General features: G+C 62.0%; 4 protein-coding genes across 4 annotated transcripts; 2 read left to right on the top strand and 2 right to left on the bottom strand.

The window, feature by feature from the left end:
• Nucleotides 1-518: 518 nt before the first annotated feature.
• Nucleotides 519-3,162, top strand: RHTO_00061 (mannan endo-1,4-beta-mannosidase, glycoside hydrolase family 5 protein; the record flags this gene model as incomplete). Its single annotated transcript, XM_016413745.1, has 15 exons — nt 519-1,269; nt 1,366-1,501; nt 1,571-1,613; nt 1,675-1,744; nt 1,804-1,818; nt 1,873-1,900; nt 1,960-2,074; nt 2,133-2,163; nt 2,226-2,237; nt 2,293-2,476; nt 2,540-2,648; nt 2,711-2,798; nt 2,865-2,893; nt 2,953-3,027; nt 3,082-3,162. The coding sequence occupies 15 exons, from the start codon at nt 519-521 to the stop codon at nt 3,160-3,162; spliced, it is 1,767 nt and encodes a 588-aa protein (XP_016276752.1).
• Nucleotides 3,163-3,643: 481 nt separating this feature from the next.
• On the bottom strand, nt 3,644-5,270 carry RHTO_00060 (uncharacterized protein; the record flags this gene model as incomplete). The annotated part of the gene is made up of 6 exons (XM_016413744.1): nt 3,644-4,558; nt 4,615-4,685; nt 4,742-4,827; nt 4,884-4,905; nt 4,982-4,997; nt 5,058-5,270. 6 exons carry the CDS (start codon nt 5,268-5,270, stop codon nt 3,644-3,646), a joined length of 1,323 nt encoding a protein of 440 aa, XP_016276751.1.
• A 368-nt stretch (nt 5,271-5,638) lies between these two features.
• RHTO_00059 (transcription initiation factor TFIID subunit 2) lies at nt 5,639-11,599 on the bottom strand (the record flags this gene model as incomplete). Its single annotated transcript, XM_016413743.1, has 8 exons — nt 5,639-5,978; nt 6,040-8,288; nt 8,351-8,566; nt 8,625-8,900; nt 8,959-9,078; nt 9,160-10,965; nt 11,026-11,463; nt 11,531-11,599. The coding sequence occupies 8 exons, from the start codon at nt 11,597-11,599 to the stop codon at nt 5,639-5,641; spliced, it is 5,514 nt and encodes a 1,837-aa protein (XP_016276750.1).
• A 1,002-nt stretch (nt 11,600-12,601) lies between these two features.
• On the top strand, nt 12,602-15,828 carry RHTO_00058 (long-chain acyl-CoA synthetase; the record flags this gene model as incomplete). Its single annotated transcript, XM_016413742.1, has 14 exons — nt 12,602-12,631; nt 12,796-12,981; nt 13,168-13,366; nt 13,452-13,918; nt 13,978-14,053; nt 14,124-14,472; nt 14,559-14,582; nt 14,655-14,740; nt 14,801-14,884; nt 14,986-15,065; nt 15,144-15,226; nt 15,306-15,381; nt 15,442-15,714; nt 15,814-15,828. 14 exons carry the CDS (start codon nt 12,602-12,604, stop codon nt 15,826-15,828), a joined length of 2,028 nt encoding a protein of 675 aa, XP_016276749.1.
• Nucleotides 15,829-15,996: the final 168 nt, after the last annotated feature.

The raw sequence follows: 15,996 nt of genomic DNA, 5'->3' as shown, positions 1-15,996 counted from the left end.
CGTTTCTCCTTGCATGTACCTCTATCTCACCTTTCACACGGGGCGCGAAGAGCGGACGAGGGAGAGACGACTGCGGCTGTTCCAGAGAAAAAGGAGTCTGCTGTTCACTCAGACCGCTTCGCAGGCGGACTCCGCTCGACTTCCCTGTGCTTGCAGTCGTCGCTAGCATTCCTGTACTGGCAGCAGTGGACCCATCGCGCTGAGTTGTCGTCACTTGTCCTCGTTAGCGGATGCTCCCTCGCAACTCCTGCACGGCTTCGTCTCCTCCCTCTCGCCTGACTTTCTTCACGAGCTCGTCCAGCTCTCCACGACTCGCTGAGTACGGTGCACGCTCTCCCGGACTTGCCGCCATCGAGCCATTCCACGATCGCACTCGTCGTCTTCACTCAACTTTCGCCAAGCGCCCAAACCCTCTCTCGACTCGTCCAACTCGCTCTCTTTCGACTGTGACACACTCGCTAGACACGCACACACTCGCTTGGACAACCATCTTACGCGCCTCGAAGCGAGCGCCCGCGATGCGCCCTCCATCCCTCTCCTCCGCCTTCGCAGTCGCCTTAACCCTCCCGCTCTCCGCACTCGCCTCCGCCGCACACCCACACGGAGGCTCGCACCACCTCCCCTCCCATCCGCAACAACACGGTTCGCGCGGTGTCTTTGCGCGCGACGCGAGAGCCGAGTCGGTCCTGGTTGATCGGGCGGCAGAGTGGGTTGATGAGCGGGCTGTCGAGTTTGAGCCGCCTGCTGGGACGAGCGGGGAAGGGTACCGAGCGGTCGTTGGGAGCTGGACGGCAGATGACGACTTGTGGGTCTCGGAAGGGCGGTATGCGGATTCGGAGGCGTTGGCGGAGAGGGACTTGACGCAGGACGAGCAGCGCGACCAGATCAACAACAAGGTTGCCGCGGCGGATCTGGCAAACAAGCTGCTCATCAACCCCAAGTGGATCGCGCTGAATCCAAAGTGGAAACCGACGAACGGGACGTCGACGGCGGCGAAACCTTCCACCGCCCCGCCCTCGCCTGCGATTTCTGCGTCAAAAACCGCATCAGCAGCAACAACAACCAAGTCCACAGTCGGAGGGAGCCTCGTCCTCCCCGCTCCTCCAGCCTCGACCTGCGCGACTCCCTACTACGGCGTCGCAGGGACATCAGCCGTCTACGGCCCGGGACTGGGAGACTTCCCCATGCTCCCTCGGCCATCGACGTTCGTAAAGCGGAGCGGGAACAAACTCGTGTTGGATGGCGAGACGTACAGGATTGTCGGGCCGAGTGCGTTCCCCTTCGCTCGCTTTGCTCCACTCTCGCTTCCTTATCAAGCGCAGTCTGTACGTCTGAGATGAAGAGCTAACGCTGTCACGTCCGCAGACATCTACTGGCTCGGCCTCGACGAGAACGTCTACCCCAGCCCCTCCTACCCCTCGCACGGCCGCATCCGCGAAGCGATGGCCATCACTGTCGCGCTGGGCGGCAACACGATCCGGTCGCATACCCTCGGTATCAGGTGCGTCTTCTCCAGTCTTCACGGGGCGGGACGTGGGCTGATTCGGGCGAGGAGCAGTACGGGGAACAGTTACTCGCTTTGGCCGAGTGCGTGGAAGACGAACAACAAGGCCGTGCGTCCTTCCACCAATGCTCTTTGCTCGACGCTCGTAGAGCTGACACGAGCGAGCGCAGTTCGATACGATTGACTACTCGATCTGGGCGGCGAGGAACTATGGCTTGAGGTTGATCATTCCTTTGACCGGTGCAGCCTCTTCTCCTCTGCCTTGTCTGGCCGAGCTGACCATCCCTTCGCTCGCACAGACAACTATGCGTACTGTGCGTCTCTAGGCCACCGAGCCAAGTCGACCTTCCTAACCCTCCCTCCCGCAGACCAAGGCGGCAAATACGACTTCATCGGGTACCTTCCTCCCTCCCTTTCTCCCTTTCAACCCTGCTAAACGGAGGTGGCTTCCACAGCTGGGCCGGAGCCGACACGAGCGACGGCAGCCAATTCTACACCAACAGCGCCGTGATCGAGCTCTTCAAGGGCTACATCAAGGTGCTGCTGACGCACGTTAATCAGTATACTGGGGTGCGTCACCCAGACTGAGCTTGGAAGAGATGGAGGCTGACGGGATGAGGAGACGCAGGTCGCGCTCAAGGATGACCCGACGATTCTTGGTGCGTTTGCGCATTCGCTCGTCTGCCACGAGGTCGAGCTGACCATTCTCGATACCTTGTAGCTTGGGAGACTGGTCCGCCCCTCGCCTATCCTCTCCGCCTCGCCGGGACTCACCCCTCTCCTCGCAGGCAACGAACTCGGCGGCTACATGCTCGGCGGCGGCGCCCCTCCCGCCTCGTGGACCAAATCCATCGCGACCTACATCAAGTCCCTCGCGCCGAATCACCTCGTCGCAGACGGCTCGGACGGACTGACGAACTATAACGGCGATTTGGCGAATACGGGTGTCGGGGTTTCCAAGGTTGATCTTGTGTGCGTCGCCTGCCCTCTTCCAACGACGCTTCGGTTGAAGGCTGACCAGAGATTGGCGCGCAGGACCGACCACTTCTACCCAGCGCTTCAGTGGCTGCTCGAGAAGGACCAAGGCTGGATGAAGTCGATCTCGAAGAACTTCTTCGTCGGCGAGAACGACTGGACTGGTCAGGTGCGTTCCACACCCTACCTCTCGTCGCACGCCGTGAGCTGACGAGTTGCGGCAACGAGCAGAAGGGAGGCAGCGACCTGAACACCTTTTACGCGACTATCGAGAGCTGGGACGGGTCCGGGTCGATGATGTGGTCCATCTTCGGTCACGGTGAGGTCGCTTCTGCTATATCTGGAACTGCGAGCGACGGCTGACTCGTTCTTCGTCCTCCCGCAGACGACTACTGCTGCAACTACGTCAACCACGTTCGCCTCGTTCTTCTCTTCGCTCTCCACTATCTTACTAACGCTCTTTGCCTCTTCAGAACGACGGCTACACTCTGATGTACCCGAACGGCAATACACAGGCGCTCCGGACGCAAGCCTGGTACCTCATGCAGGTTCGTCTTCCGCCTACTTCCCCTCTCTCCCGCGCTGACCGACCCCCTCCGCAGCACTGGTACCGCATGCGCGGCCTCACACCTCCCGCAGCCCTTCCCGCCGTCGCCTGCCCACAGCCGGAGCTCCTTCCCTGAGCCGGCATCCGCTCCTTTCGCTCCCTTCGCTCGCAGTACCACCCATTCGTTCCAGCATCCACGCTACATGTCTTTACTTATCGCAGCATCCTAGACTCTATTCCTTTTCCTCCCTCTTCCTCTTCGCCTTCGCCTGTACATTCCCTCCTTGCGCCCTCCTCGCGCCCTCCTTCGTTCGCTTCGTCTGCCTTCGCCGGCGCTGATAGCGCGCGAGGCTATTCTTATCATTCATCTTGTCTTTTCTTTTCGTGCTGTAGTGCGTCCCCCAGACTTGCAGCTACAGACACTGCCCATACGAGCGCAACCGAATGAAAAGGAAGTGTCTGTTGCAGCGTGCGAGCGGTCTATCGAGAGGCGAGAGGGCGCGGTGCCATCAATACGCGCCGTGCGCCGTGATAAGGGAGGATACGCAAGGCCGATAAGAAGGGGGAGAAAGAGGAAGTCGGGGTCGAGAACTGGCAGAGAAACGACAGCGCGTCGCCTAATGACCCGACCGGATGCGCTCCTTCGCAGACGAGTGCGCTTTGAGCAGCTCCTTGACGTCTTTCTCGACCTCCTTCTCAAGCCACTCATCCAACCACTTGACGGTCTCCTTCCCCAACTTGGCCTCAAGCCTCGCCTCGACCTGCGCCTCGTGCGACAACCCCTTCTTGACCGCCTCGAACAGCTTCTTCGCCCTGAGCTTCCCCTTTGCCTGGACAAGCTTGTCATGCGCAACCTTCCTAGCCTTCTCCTCCCTCTCGCGCTCGAGCTTGCGAGCATGCTGGACCTGCTCCTTCCTCCGCTGGACCAGCGCGTGCAACTCGGCCTTCTTGCGGCGAGCAAGAGCGCGAAGACGACGCTCGGCGAAGGCACGGTTGGCCTTGAGGTGCGCCAGGGCGTGCTTGCGCGCTTCGTTGGCTGCGACGATGGCGACTTTGGCGGCTTCAGAGAGGTGCGAAGTCGGCTTCGCCGACTTGTGGGTCGTCGTCGGAGCGTGGGATGCGGCCGAAGAGTGAGGACGTGTGGTCGATTGAGACACGCGCGAAGTCGTGTGCGAGGAGGAAGCGTGGTGCGTAGACGAGGTAGAGCGGATCGAGGTTGAGTGAGTGGAGTGAGCGCGAGTCGAGCTTGTCGAGTGCGAGTGGGGACTGCTCGTCGTGGTTGACTTGCTGTGCGAAGCAGACGAGCTCGTAGCAGGTTTTGACGACGAGCGAGGCGAGGTCGTATGCGGCGAGCTTGTGTGAGACGAGGTTGTGTGTGCGCTAGACGACGGTGGCTTCGAAGACGTTGCGCTGTGCGAGCGCGTCGTGGTCGTCGAGTGACGCGAAGAAATGGTCGTTGTGGTCGAATCGCCGACCGCCTCGCCGTAACCAGACGGGCCTTCGATCAGTGAGGCCGAGACGAAGCGCTGGACCTGTATCGTGTAAACTCATCAGCAACGTCCTTGGAGCGAAGTGGACTCGAGCGCACGTTATTGCTGAAGTCGAAGAACTCGTTCTCCTGCGCGACGGTGTTGCCACCGCAGTAGACGTGAACGTCGGCTGCGGGACGGGAGGTGTCAGCGCAAGCCCAGAACACAGGCAGAAGATTAACGCACGCCCGGCAGCACCAGCATCGCAGATCACCTGGTGGATGTCGGAGAAGGACGAGAGGTACTCGACACAGGACGAGTCCCAGTCGTTGCTGTGATCAAAGCCGTCAGTGATGTACAGCGTTCGTATACCGAGGGAAGCACAGACCAGAAAGCCTCGGTGTTCTCGTCTGCCAGGAAACGGGAAAGTCAGGCATCAGGCGAAGAAGGGCGGGAGTGGGGACGGATCCTGCGACGCAGACTCACAGACGCTTTGGTCGTACTGCAGAGTGAGTGTGTAAGCTCCTCTGCCTGGGAAGAGGAAAGGAAAGGAGGTGCTCACCCTCTCGAGATACTGGAGGCTAAGGGGAATCTCCGGAGCCTTGGGCGAAGTGCTGGCCGCCGCGCTCGTCCTTGGGTGAGCGCTTTGGCTAGTGGTTGTTGTAGCGGTGCTGGTCGTCGCCACAGAAGTCGTAGTACCGGCAGCAGCGGGTCGTGCGGCGAGAAGCGAGACGAAGGCGGCGAGAGCAGCCGCAGAGATGGCCGCAGGCGCCATTGAGAGTAACGAGCGTGGATGTCAAACGAGTGAGATGTCCAGTCTGCTAGCAGCGCGAGGAGGAGAAGAGCGAGAGTGTTGGGCGACGGAAGTGGGAAGACGAGAAGAAGGGGTGCGTGCGCTCGATAGCGGCTGTGCGTGCGTGCGCGAGAGTGGGTCAGCGAGAAGAACGGCGGAAGGTGAGCGTCGAGCGCAGATGCACTGAGACGGAGGGGCAGATGAAGAGAGATGAGAGGAAAGGACCTGCTTGCGAAGGTCAGAGGAGGGACAAAGGACGAACATCGTGAAACGGCGTTGCAGGTGTAAGCTAGAACAACATAGGGGAAACGACTGGATGCTAGAGATGCTGGGGTTTGTGCAAGAAGAGTTCAGATCCGCTGCTTCTTGCTGACGCCGCCGACGCCCGACGAGCCGGCGCGCTTGTTCTGCTTGAGCGAGTCGGTCTTGATGCGCTTGATGCCGGCCTTGAACTTGCCGTCGAGCTCACGCGCCGAGAACGACACCTGGCTCTCCATCCCGTTGAACCGGTAGCAGTTGCGCACCATCAGGTCAAAGTCGGCCTCGAGCGCCTCGATCGAGTTGTACTGGTCCGTCTCGAGCTTGCGCTTGAGATCCTGCAGGTCGCGGCCGTCCTCCTTCGGAATGTAGTCGTGGTAGTTCGGGACCTGCACGGCGAGGTCCGCAATCGGGACATTGAAAGGGAGGGCGCTGAGAGGCGGGACGAAGGTCAGCGGGCGGTTGGGAGTAGGAGGAAGACGTCGCGACTCACGATCCGTCCTCCATGAGCTTCTTGAGGAACGCGCCAAGGCTCCGCTTCGTGTTGTAGCTGAGCTTGTTCGCCTTCTCCCACTCGGTGCGCCATGCCCGGTCGAGCAGGAGGACGTGCCAGATCGGCTCGGTGTTGGGCGTGTTGAACTTTTCGCAGTTGGCGACGATCAGGTCAAAGTCGGAGAAGAGGGCCGAGTAATTCGGGTAGGCGCCGGCGTCGAGCTTCTTCGACATCGTGTCGAGGTCCATCGGCTGCTCGATCTCGTCGTAGTACGTCGCGAGCGGTCCGACAGGCTCGACCGGGTACTGGAAGAAGAAGGCCTCGCGCAAGCTGCGGATTTTGCTGAGCACATTCCTCGCCTTGGCGATGTCGACCGGACCTTCGGGGTCGACCCACTTGGTCGGGTACGGCGGGCGCGGCGTGTCTAGCACTTCGGGACGCTGCGGGACCGCGAACGCGACAGGGGTCGGGTTGACGGGCACGGTCGAGTCGGCGTCGTCAAAGTCGAGGTCGGGCGGCTCGGCATAGTTGATCGGGCCCTTGGCCTTCTTCTTCTCCAGCTTGACGTCGCGCTGCTTCTTCTGCTTCGGCGGACCGATGCCGGCGAGGGCGGGGTCGTAAGAGTCGGGATAGGTCGTCGAGGCGGGGCTGTACGAGACCTCGGGCGAGAAAGACGCCGCCTTTGGAGGCTTGGGTGTTGCGTCCTTGATCGATGCGCCGCCGAGCTTGATCTTGAACGTCGGTTTCGGCACAGGAGGAGGTGCGGGCGTACCAGCCGGGGAAGCGGACGGCGGGCCGGAGGGAAGGGGAGGCAAGGCGGGAGAGGCGAGTATGGGAGCCGGGGTTGCCTGCGCTTGCGGCTGCGCAGGCGGAGGAGGCGATTGGGCGGGAGTAGCGGCGGGAGCAGGAGCGCTGGCATCTGCCGCGGCGGGGAGAGGCGGAGGTGGAGGAGGAGGTGCGGGAGCCTTGAGCTTCAGACTGATGATGGGCGTCGGGGCGTGAGGAGCAGGCGCAGGCGAGCCGTAGTAGCCGTCCAGGGGTGGAGGTGGCGGCGGAGGGATCGCATGCTTCGGGATCTTCGGTAGCCTCGCGAGTTCGGGCGCAGCGGCATAGCTGGGCTGGCCGCCCTCGAGCCTGCTCAGCGTTGCCTCGACGCGCTCCCAGTGCTTGTCGAACATCATGTCGAGGTCGTTGGCGAGCTCTCCGATTGGCGAGAAGGCGCCGTTGTACAGCTTGGCGTTGCTGATGATGAGCTTGAAGTCGTCCCGGAAGGCGTAGCGATCTGGGTAGACGCCGGCGGACAGCTTTGCGCTCATTGTACCGATGTCCATCGGATTCTTGATCTTGTCGAAGTAGTCGAGCGCACCAGCCTTGACCGGGTCGACTGGAGCGCGGAAGATGAACGACTTCTTGTCCTTGAGCAGCTTCTTGAGCAGGCTCTTGCACGCCGTCACGTCCGCGAGAGGCATTCCCGACGCCTGCGACGCCTGAGGCTTTGGCGGCTTGACCACCTTGTCCTTCGGCTTCTTCGGCGGCTTGATGACGGGAGGCGGAGGCGGAGGGATGGGTTCCTGGTAAGGCTGATAAGGCTGGGCGAACTCGTCGAAGGCGCCGACGGGCGTGTACTCGTCGATGCGCGGGGGGATAGCGACCTTGGGCGTAGCCGGCCCGCCGAGCTTGAGCTTCGGGAACGTCTGCACTGGCGTGGGCGGCGCCTCGGGGACGGGCGCAGGAGCAGGAGTAGGAGGAAGGCGGAAGCGCATCTTCGGGATCGGCTCGCCTTCAGGGCGAACGGTCGCCTCGCAGATCTTGAGGCAGCACAGGCGGACCTCGGGGTCGACGTCGGGCGAGGTGAGCGTTTGCAAGAGGCTTGTCCGGTAGTTCATGGACCTTCCGGGCTTCTTGCGCAGCATCTTGAGGACGTTCGCAAGCTCGTCGCGCTCCTTCTTGGCGTCGCCGGCTGGATCCGCGTTGGGGTCTGGGGCGGCGAGGTCGTGGATCGCGACGAGGACCGGCAGCGACTCAAGGACGCTCTCCGCCAGCCGTCGCTGCACGAGACGTGACGAGTCGTCCCGCATGACGGCGAAGAGATACCGCACGAGCGCCATGACGTCTTGCAGCGGGTTGAGGAGGAGGAGGGCGTCGAAAGCGGCGATGCGGAGGGGAGGGTAGTTGCCGTCGCGAGTGTAGTTGAAGAAGAACATGCGGTCTTCCGGAATGAGCGAGGCGAGCGTGAGCTTGAGCTTGAACTGCGAAAGCAACTCAAGTCAGCGTCTCGGGAGCGCTTCGAACGGAACAGTCGGCTGCGCACCTCAATGCCGGCGATGGTGACCGCATTATGGTAGCTCGGCACGAGTCGGTCGGAAGCGAGATACCGCTCAACCTCCTGAACAGCGGGCGCGAGGTTCTCGTTGCTGTCGACCTCGGCGATCTGGTCGGTGTCGCCATTCAAGTCTCGAGGGACGACATTGACGAGCGTGTGCGAGAGGGCATTCATGACGCTCGTGATGTAGAACGCGTCCGAGTACTGTCGCGACGAGGGCGTCAGCCATGAGGCAGCGGGGGAGTCAGGCTCGTCAACGCACCTTGTTCCCGAGATTGTCGTTGTAGGCGAGGAGGTCCACGAGGAACTGCTGAATGACGGGCGGCGTCTGTCCTCGCTCGTCGCGGATCATCGAGATGGCGGTGACGAGCGCCTTCTTCATGAAGTAGAGGGTGAAGTCGGAGAAGTCGTTCGTCTTGGGGATGCAGCGGAAGCCAAATGGGTCCTTCGTCTCGACGTCCGGTTCGAAGCAGTACCAGGTCTGGAACGTCTTGAAGAGGTGGAAGAGGCCGAGGTACTGCTGCTCGAGCGTCGCGCACTGGAGGAGCCGAGAGGTGAGCAGCTGCACGCTCGCCGTGCAACGCCGCTCTACGTACCGAGATGAGCGCCAGAGCGGCCTCCATTCGGATGCGGAAGAAGTAGTTCGAGACGAGCACCGTCTTGCACATATTGCTCGAGACGATCGGCGAGGGGATGCTCGAGAGGGCGTGGATGGCCTGCGAGCGAGGGATGCGACGTCAATTAGCTGATGCCGTGATACGACCGACTCAGCAGGAGCGTCACGAACGTCGACCCACCTCGAGTTGGGCGACGACATCCCTGTCGCGCTGGAGTTGGGAGATCCACATAAAGTCGGGCTGGGTGAACTTGACGATGCAGATCCACTCAATGTCGGCGTCGATGCGGATCCACTCGTACGTCGCCTGGCTCATGACGAGGTCGTCCTCCTCCGTCCAGTCTGCAACGCGCCACCGCTCTCGCTCCTTCTCGTCCTCCCACATACCGAGACTGAACCCGAGGTCGATCAGCCCCATGTCCTCTTGCGCCTCGATGTCGCCGAGCGCAGCGGCGGTCGCGGCAGCCTGTCGAGCCTGATACCGCTTCGTGTTTCGCCGCACACGCTTGTACTTGGTGTTGAACGGGACCTCGTGGCGCTTGAACGAGTCCTGGATCGTCAAGACGTGCTCGTACGGCGTCCCGTCGGCTTCGTGGATACGGATCGTCATCTGGCCGTCGAAGAGCGGGATTGGTCGAAGATGCCCTTGAGCCTCACACGGCGCCTTCTGGCTCCACGCGTACGCGTAACACCGCTGCGTGACGTTGAGCTCGACAGCCATCTTCTTGCGGTTGAAGTTGGCCGTCACCTCGAACGTCGGGCAGCCCGAGCCGTAGACCCACTGGTCGAAGAAGATCTTGAGCGCCTCGGACGACCCGCCGCACAGCTTGCGACACGTGCGCATGAACGACGTAGTCGAGAGCGAGTTGGCCTGCGACGTGAGTTCGCCCGAAATGGCGTCGAGGAAGATCTTGGGAAAGACCTTGTCGAGGCCGAGACTCGTGCCGCTCTTGCGGAGGTGCTTGTCGAGGATGTGCAGGACGAGCGGGGCCTTGAGCGCGATGAACTGCATCTGGTTCGGTTCGGGGAGGGTCAAGCGCGCCGGGACGCAGATCGGCTCGAACTGGATGTCTTGCTCGACGCAGCGATTGATGTCCTTCTTGAGCCGGAAGCGGAACTCGTTGTTGCCCCAGAGGTGACGAACGAAGTGACTCGTCATGTGGAGGGCGATGCCGATGATGAGCCAGCTGTCGGACGGCGTGCGCGGGATGAGGTTAACGCCGGACCACTGGACTGCGAGGGCGTGTGCGAGGAGGTGGCGCGTCTCGTACGCTTGGTCGATGACACTTGGCGGGTGGAGGATGTCGGACGAGAGGATCGTCAGGCCGGCGGAGTGGAAGGTCGGCGAGGCGGAGGCGAGCGAGTCGACGAAGGCGACGGCGTAGGTTACGAAGGGGTACGAGCCGAACGTCGCCGTGTAGAACTCCATCGCTTGCCGGATGACGCCGACCGAGTACTCCATCTCGCTCTCCCTGCCGGGCAAGCACAGCGCATGAATCGCCGGCCCATCATCCTGCACCGCCGCGCCATCCTCATCCTCGTCGTCCTCTCGCGACTCGCCGTCCGCACGCTTCTTCGTCCCCCGCACCTCCGTGACGACGAACGGTCCGACAGCCCACCCGACCTGCTGGACGCTGACGGGCGAGACCTGGACAAAGTGCCAGATGACGCGGTCGGACCGGTCGGGGTGGACGACCTGTTCGACGAGTTCGCCCGATGCGATGACCGAGATGGGGTACTCGGCATCGACTTCCTCGTCCTCTTCGTCCTCGTCCTCCTCGTCCTCCTCGGCCGTGGTCCCGTTCGCGCCGTCCTCCGCCGGTACAGGTCCGTCTCGTTTCCGCTTGTCGGGCGGGGCAGAGGCGAGGACGCGAGGTACGACGAGCTCGAGGTCCCAGGAACAGCGTTCTCGTGGCGAGTCGGAGCAGGGGACCCAGGTGCGTGCGCCGATGTCGGAGATGGACGAGGTGAAGACGTGGGGGAAGCGCTGCGAGTTCAGGCGAACGTCAGCGCGAGAGACACCGGAAGGAAGGAGAAGCAAACGCACGGAAGGGTTCGCCTCGTCTGGCCCGACAACGACAAGCCCGATCCCAGGCTTGGTAACCTCGTACTCGACCGCGACCGTGAACGGCTCAAACTCGTCCGTCCTGGGGAGCAGTCCGTCCTTAGCCGGCGTCGGCGCCGTACTCGGCGTCCTTCCCATCCCAATACTCGTCCTGACGATACACCCCTGCGGGATCGCAATTCCCAACTCTCCCTCCTCGCCCTCGTTCTCAGCGCGCCAGATCTGCCGCTTCATCTCCGGGTAGGTGTGGATGTTTTCGGGCTGCGTCAGGGCCGGCATGGAGGGTGGGAGGTGCGAGAAGGCGAGCGGGACGACGGTCGGTAGGCGGAGGGAGCACGAAAGGATGGAGAGCGAGCGGGCATGCAACCAGACCGTGCGGAGGTCCGCCGCCGTCGGGACGATCGTCAACTCTGTGTAGCCCTGTTGGAGGTGCCATAGACGGTCAGCTTGGCCATCCAGGCGCACGAATGAGGTAGCCGACACTGACATGGATGCGACCCTGCAGTCCTATTGAGATGGACACCTTCTGGTTGGTGATGGCGAAGCCCTTGCCCATCCTTGCCTGTCTACCTGACCGCTATGCAACGCCAGCCAGTCCGTTTCAGGCGGTTTTTCGAGTCGGTCGAGCCGTGAGTTGATGAGGGGAGGGTGGAGGAGAAGTCGGGTCACTGGGGGCGTGGGAAAGCAAGCGAATGCTTCCTGGCCGTGCTGGAGAGCTGTCTGAGCGTGTACAACTCTGACTTCGCGCCCTTTGAGCGAGTGGCAGCGGTGTGGTTCTGGTCGACCTTGAGGACACCCCCTCTCGCTCCTCGATGCCACCCTCACATCGCTCGGGCTGCCCAGGCTGCGTTCCAGTGACACTAATTGACTCGCTGTGCTTTGGCGCAAACTACCGCGCCGCTCCATGCAGTCTGCGTCATCCTCGCCCGCTCGACTCGTCACCGCCGCCTAAACTCGCCGCACCAACGCTGAACGGAGTTACGGACGAATACACGGGATTGCGGAGTTTGCAGGAGGAGTCTGGCAAGGGCAGACTGGCTCAACTTCCGCCCTGGGTGTTGTGGCTTGTCCTCGTCGTCCTGCTCCTCCCTCTCCTCTCTTCCTGCTTCAGGGCTACCCGATCAGGCTTCTCTTCAGATGCTTCTTGACCCTGTCAACCCTGCTGTACCGTCCGTCTCGCCGCCTGGACTTATTGGCCGACGCAGCATCCCGGATCTTGACGCGACATTCACTCTACCCTTCGCCCGGTCCTCCGCATCACCACCTGCCACCTTGCCGGCACCCTCCAGCCCCTCTCCATACTCTTCATCGCCTCGTCGAGTGGGCATGGAGCGCCTACGACGTACAGTGGGCCTCTCAGGTGGATCACCGGGCGGCTCGTGCTCGTCTGCAGTAGGTTTACAGAGTGTATTGCAGTGCATCCACGTCAAGAACAGCCCATCAGAGCGATGTTGCCGATGCAGTTCTCCTGGGCAAGTCGCTTTCACCGGGTTACACACCAACGTCCACCGTGGCGTCGCTTGTTCTCGCGCTCGAACAGTTCCGCAGTCACTCTAGCATGCCACAAATCAAGCAAGGCTCCGTCGAGGTGCGCACAGCGCTCTGTCGCTCTTCGCTCGCTCCCGCTGACGCCCAACATCGCCGCCCCACCTCGACGACCCTCACACTCGCCATCACACGCACCTGCGCCGCTCGCACGTATTCTCATTGCACTCGCCATGCTCGACAACCCAGGTCGGCCCGCCCGCACAGCCGGGCGAGACCCGCGCACGCCGCTCGTTCGTCGCCCCAGGCGAACTCGTCACCTCGCCCGCTCCTGGCAAAGTCACGGTCCTCGCGCAGGTCCTCGACCACGCTGTCAACGAGTTTGCGGATGTCGAGGCGCTCGGATGGAGGGACACGGTCGATGTGATCAAGGAGGACAAGGAGGTCAAGAAGGTGCGCTCTCGGCTCACCTTGCTTCCGGAACGTTGCTGGGCCAGTCAGGCTGACGAGAAACTTCTCGTTGAATCCTCTACCCTGCACCGACGCCTGCCGGCCGTTGTCATCGCCCTTTCCGATGTCCACCTCATCTCATGACCTCACCTCTCCCCAACCTCGCTCCTCTCGCTCGCGCTGTGCCAGATCGTCGGCGGCAAAGAAGTGACCGAAAAGAAGACTTGGTCCTACTTTCACCTTTCCGACTACCACTGGTGGACCTACAAGCAGTTCAAGGACGTCGTCTCGGCGGCGGGTTCGGCGCTCGTTCATGTCGGCTGCGAGCCGGGCCAGGTCTTCAACATCTACAGCGCGACGACTCCGAGGTGGCAGGTCATGGCGAATGGTACGTTGGCGGCGGGCCTGGCGTCGCTCGCGATTTGACGGATCGCTGACTCCCGCTCGTCCTCCTTCTACCTCCCGTCCCACAGCCTGCGCGCAGCAGAGTATTACCTTTGCGACCGCGTACGACTCGCTCGGCGAAGAGGGTCTCCGGCACTCGATCAACGAGCCCTCAGCCTACGGCATCTTCACCAACGCCTCGCTCCTCTCGACCCTCGCTTCGGTCGTCTCGTCCACCCCGTCTCTCCGCGTCGTTGTCTACGACGGCAAATCGAACGAGATCCCCTCCGGCGCGCTCGAGAAGCTCAAGAGCTCAGTCCCCGAGGAATGCAAGGTCTACACCTTTGACGAGTTCATCGAGTTGGGCAGGAAGAACCCGAGCGAGCCCAACCTCCCTGATCCCGAGGACGTCGCGTGCTTGATGTACACGTCTGGATCGACTGGCGCGCCCAAGGGTGTCCAGATCACCAACGCCAACATCGTCGCTTGCATCGGCGCCGTCCAGAAGTTGCTCGGACACGTCGTCAAGAAGGGCGAGACGTACATCGCCTACCTTGTGAGTTTGCTCGCTTTGTTTCCTCGGGGCTTGAAGCTGACCCCATGTCGCTCTCATAGCCGCTCGCACACATCATGGAGTTCGCGGTCGAGATGTGCTTCATGTGGGTCGGCGCGCGCATGGGTTACGGCAATGGTGCGTTTTCGATCGCGCTCGATAGTTCCTGCTGCTGGAGCTGACTGCCGCCCATATTCGCCGCCCGCAGTCAAGACGCTCACAGACGCCTCGGTTCGCAACTGCCTCGGCGACATCCGCCAGCTCCAGCCCACGATCATGGTCGGTGTCCCCGCAGTCTGGGAGACGATCCGCAAGGGCATCGTCACGAAAGTCAAGTCGGCCGGCGCACTCAAGTCGAAAGTGTTCGACCTCGGCGTCGCAGCGAAGAAGTTTGGAGGGCGCGGATCGTTCCTGGCGGGGATCGCGGACAAGGTTGTCTTTGAGGCGGTCAAGCAGGGGACGGGCGGGAAACTAAAGTATGCGTTGAGCGGTGGCGCGCCCATCTCGAGGGAGACGCAGGAGTTCCTCAGTATCGCGTTGGTGTTGATCATCCAAGGGTGCGTCCGCGACGGCGATTCGTCGTCTCCCTTGCAAACACTCCGCAGCATGGACTGACGTCTGTCACGGCTTTGTCCGGCTGCAGATACGGCATGACCGAGTCTACCGCGTCCGTTCCTTTTCCCTCCCTCTTTCTCACCCTTCCATCGCGCTGACTTCGCTCGCTCCCTCACTCCTATAGCATGTGCTGCCTCCTCCCTCCCGAGATGCACCAATACTCGACCGTCGGCGTCCCCGTCCCTTCGTGCGAGATCAAGCTCGTCGACGGTGCGTTCCCTTCCTCCCCCTCTCACCCACTTTTAAGCTGACGAGTTGTAATGCGCGCAGTCGAGGAGGCTGGGTACAAGGCGACGAACGACCCGCCTCAGGGCGAGATCTGGATCCGTGGACCCAGTGTCACCAAGGGCTACTGTGAGTCGGCTCCTCGCTCAAGGCTTGCGACGCCGTTTCTCGCTTCGAGAAGGCGTCGCTTAGTCAGTGCGAAGAGACTGACGCTCCGTTCGTGTGCGCAGACAAGCAGGACAAGTTGACGAAGGAGGCGTGGACCGAAGACGGGTGGTTCAAGACGGGCGATGTCGGGCAGTGGAACAAGGTGCGTCTTGCATCGCCGCTCCGCTCTCTTTCCCCTGCGAGCGGAAGAGCTGACTGAATGTCGCGTGGTACCGCACAGGACGGCACGCTCTCGGTCATCGACCGCAAGAAGAACCTCGTCAAGCTCGCTGGTGGCGAGTACATTGCGCTCGAGAGGCTCGAGTGCGTCGTGGCTGCACCTTCGCTCGTTTGACCGGGTTGCGGGCGGTACTGACGACCTTCACAACTGCGCGGCGAACAGGTCCCTCTACTCGTCATGCGAATACGTCGCCCGTATCATGATCCACGCCGACAGCAACGCCAACAAGCCCATGGCTGTGCGTACGAGCCGGAAGCGCCGTTCAAAGGTGCCCGCTGACGCAGACTTCTGCCCGCAGGTCATCTTCCCTCATGAGCACAACTTGAAGAACCTCGCATCGTCCCTCGGCGTCTCTGGCGACCTCGGCACGCTCGTTCACGACCAGTCGATCCGCGACAACGTCCTTAAGTCGCTCAACGGCGTCGGCAAGAAGGCCGGCCTCAAGCCGCTCGAGACGCTGCAGACCGTTGTGCTCTGCGACGAGGAGTGGACGCCGCAGAACGGGATGCTCACGGCTGCGCAGAAGCTCAATAGGAAGGTGATTGTCGAGAAGTACAAGAAGGAGATTGACGTGCGTCGCACGTCTCCGCTTCTCCCGCTCGACCCCTCCTGACCTTGTTCTCCGCTTCTCCCGCTCGACCCCTCCTGACCTCGTTCTCCCGGTTCGCAGGCCGTCTACCCCTAGTCGCCCTCGCCTCACCTCGCCTCGCCTCGCATTTCAGCTTCATACCAGCTCGCTCTCCGCCCGCATGTACTGTCCAACGCCCACTAATTCCAGCCCTGCCTCGACCAACACTCCTTCAGACTCCTCGCGAGCTCGCAGCGTTTCCCCACAGCGCCCTTCTTTCCCCGT

This window comes from Rhodotorula toruloides (assembly GCF_000320785.1).
Source record: "Rhodotorula toruloides NP11 unplaced genomic scaffold Scaffold1, whole genome shotgun sequence".
Classification (NCBI taxonomy): Eukaryota; Fungi; Basidiomycota; class Microbotryomycetes; order Sporidiobolales; family Sporidiobolaceae; genus Rhodotorula; species Rhodotorula toruloides.
The sequence above is the reverse complement of the archived record's forward strand: the minus strand, read 5'-3'. Positions and strand labels throughout refer to the sequence as shown.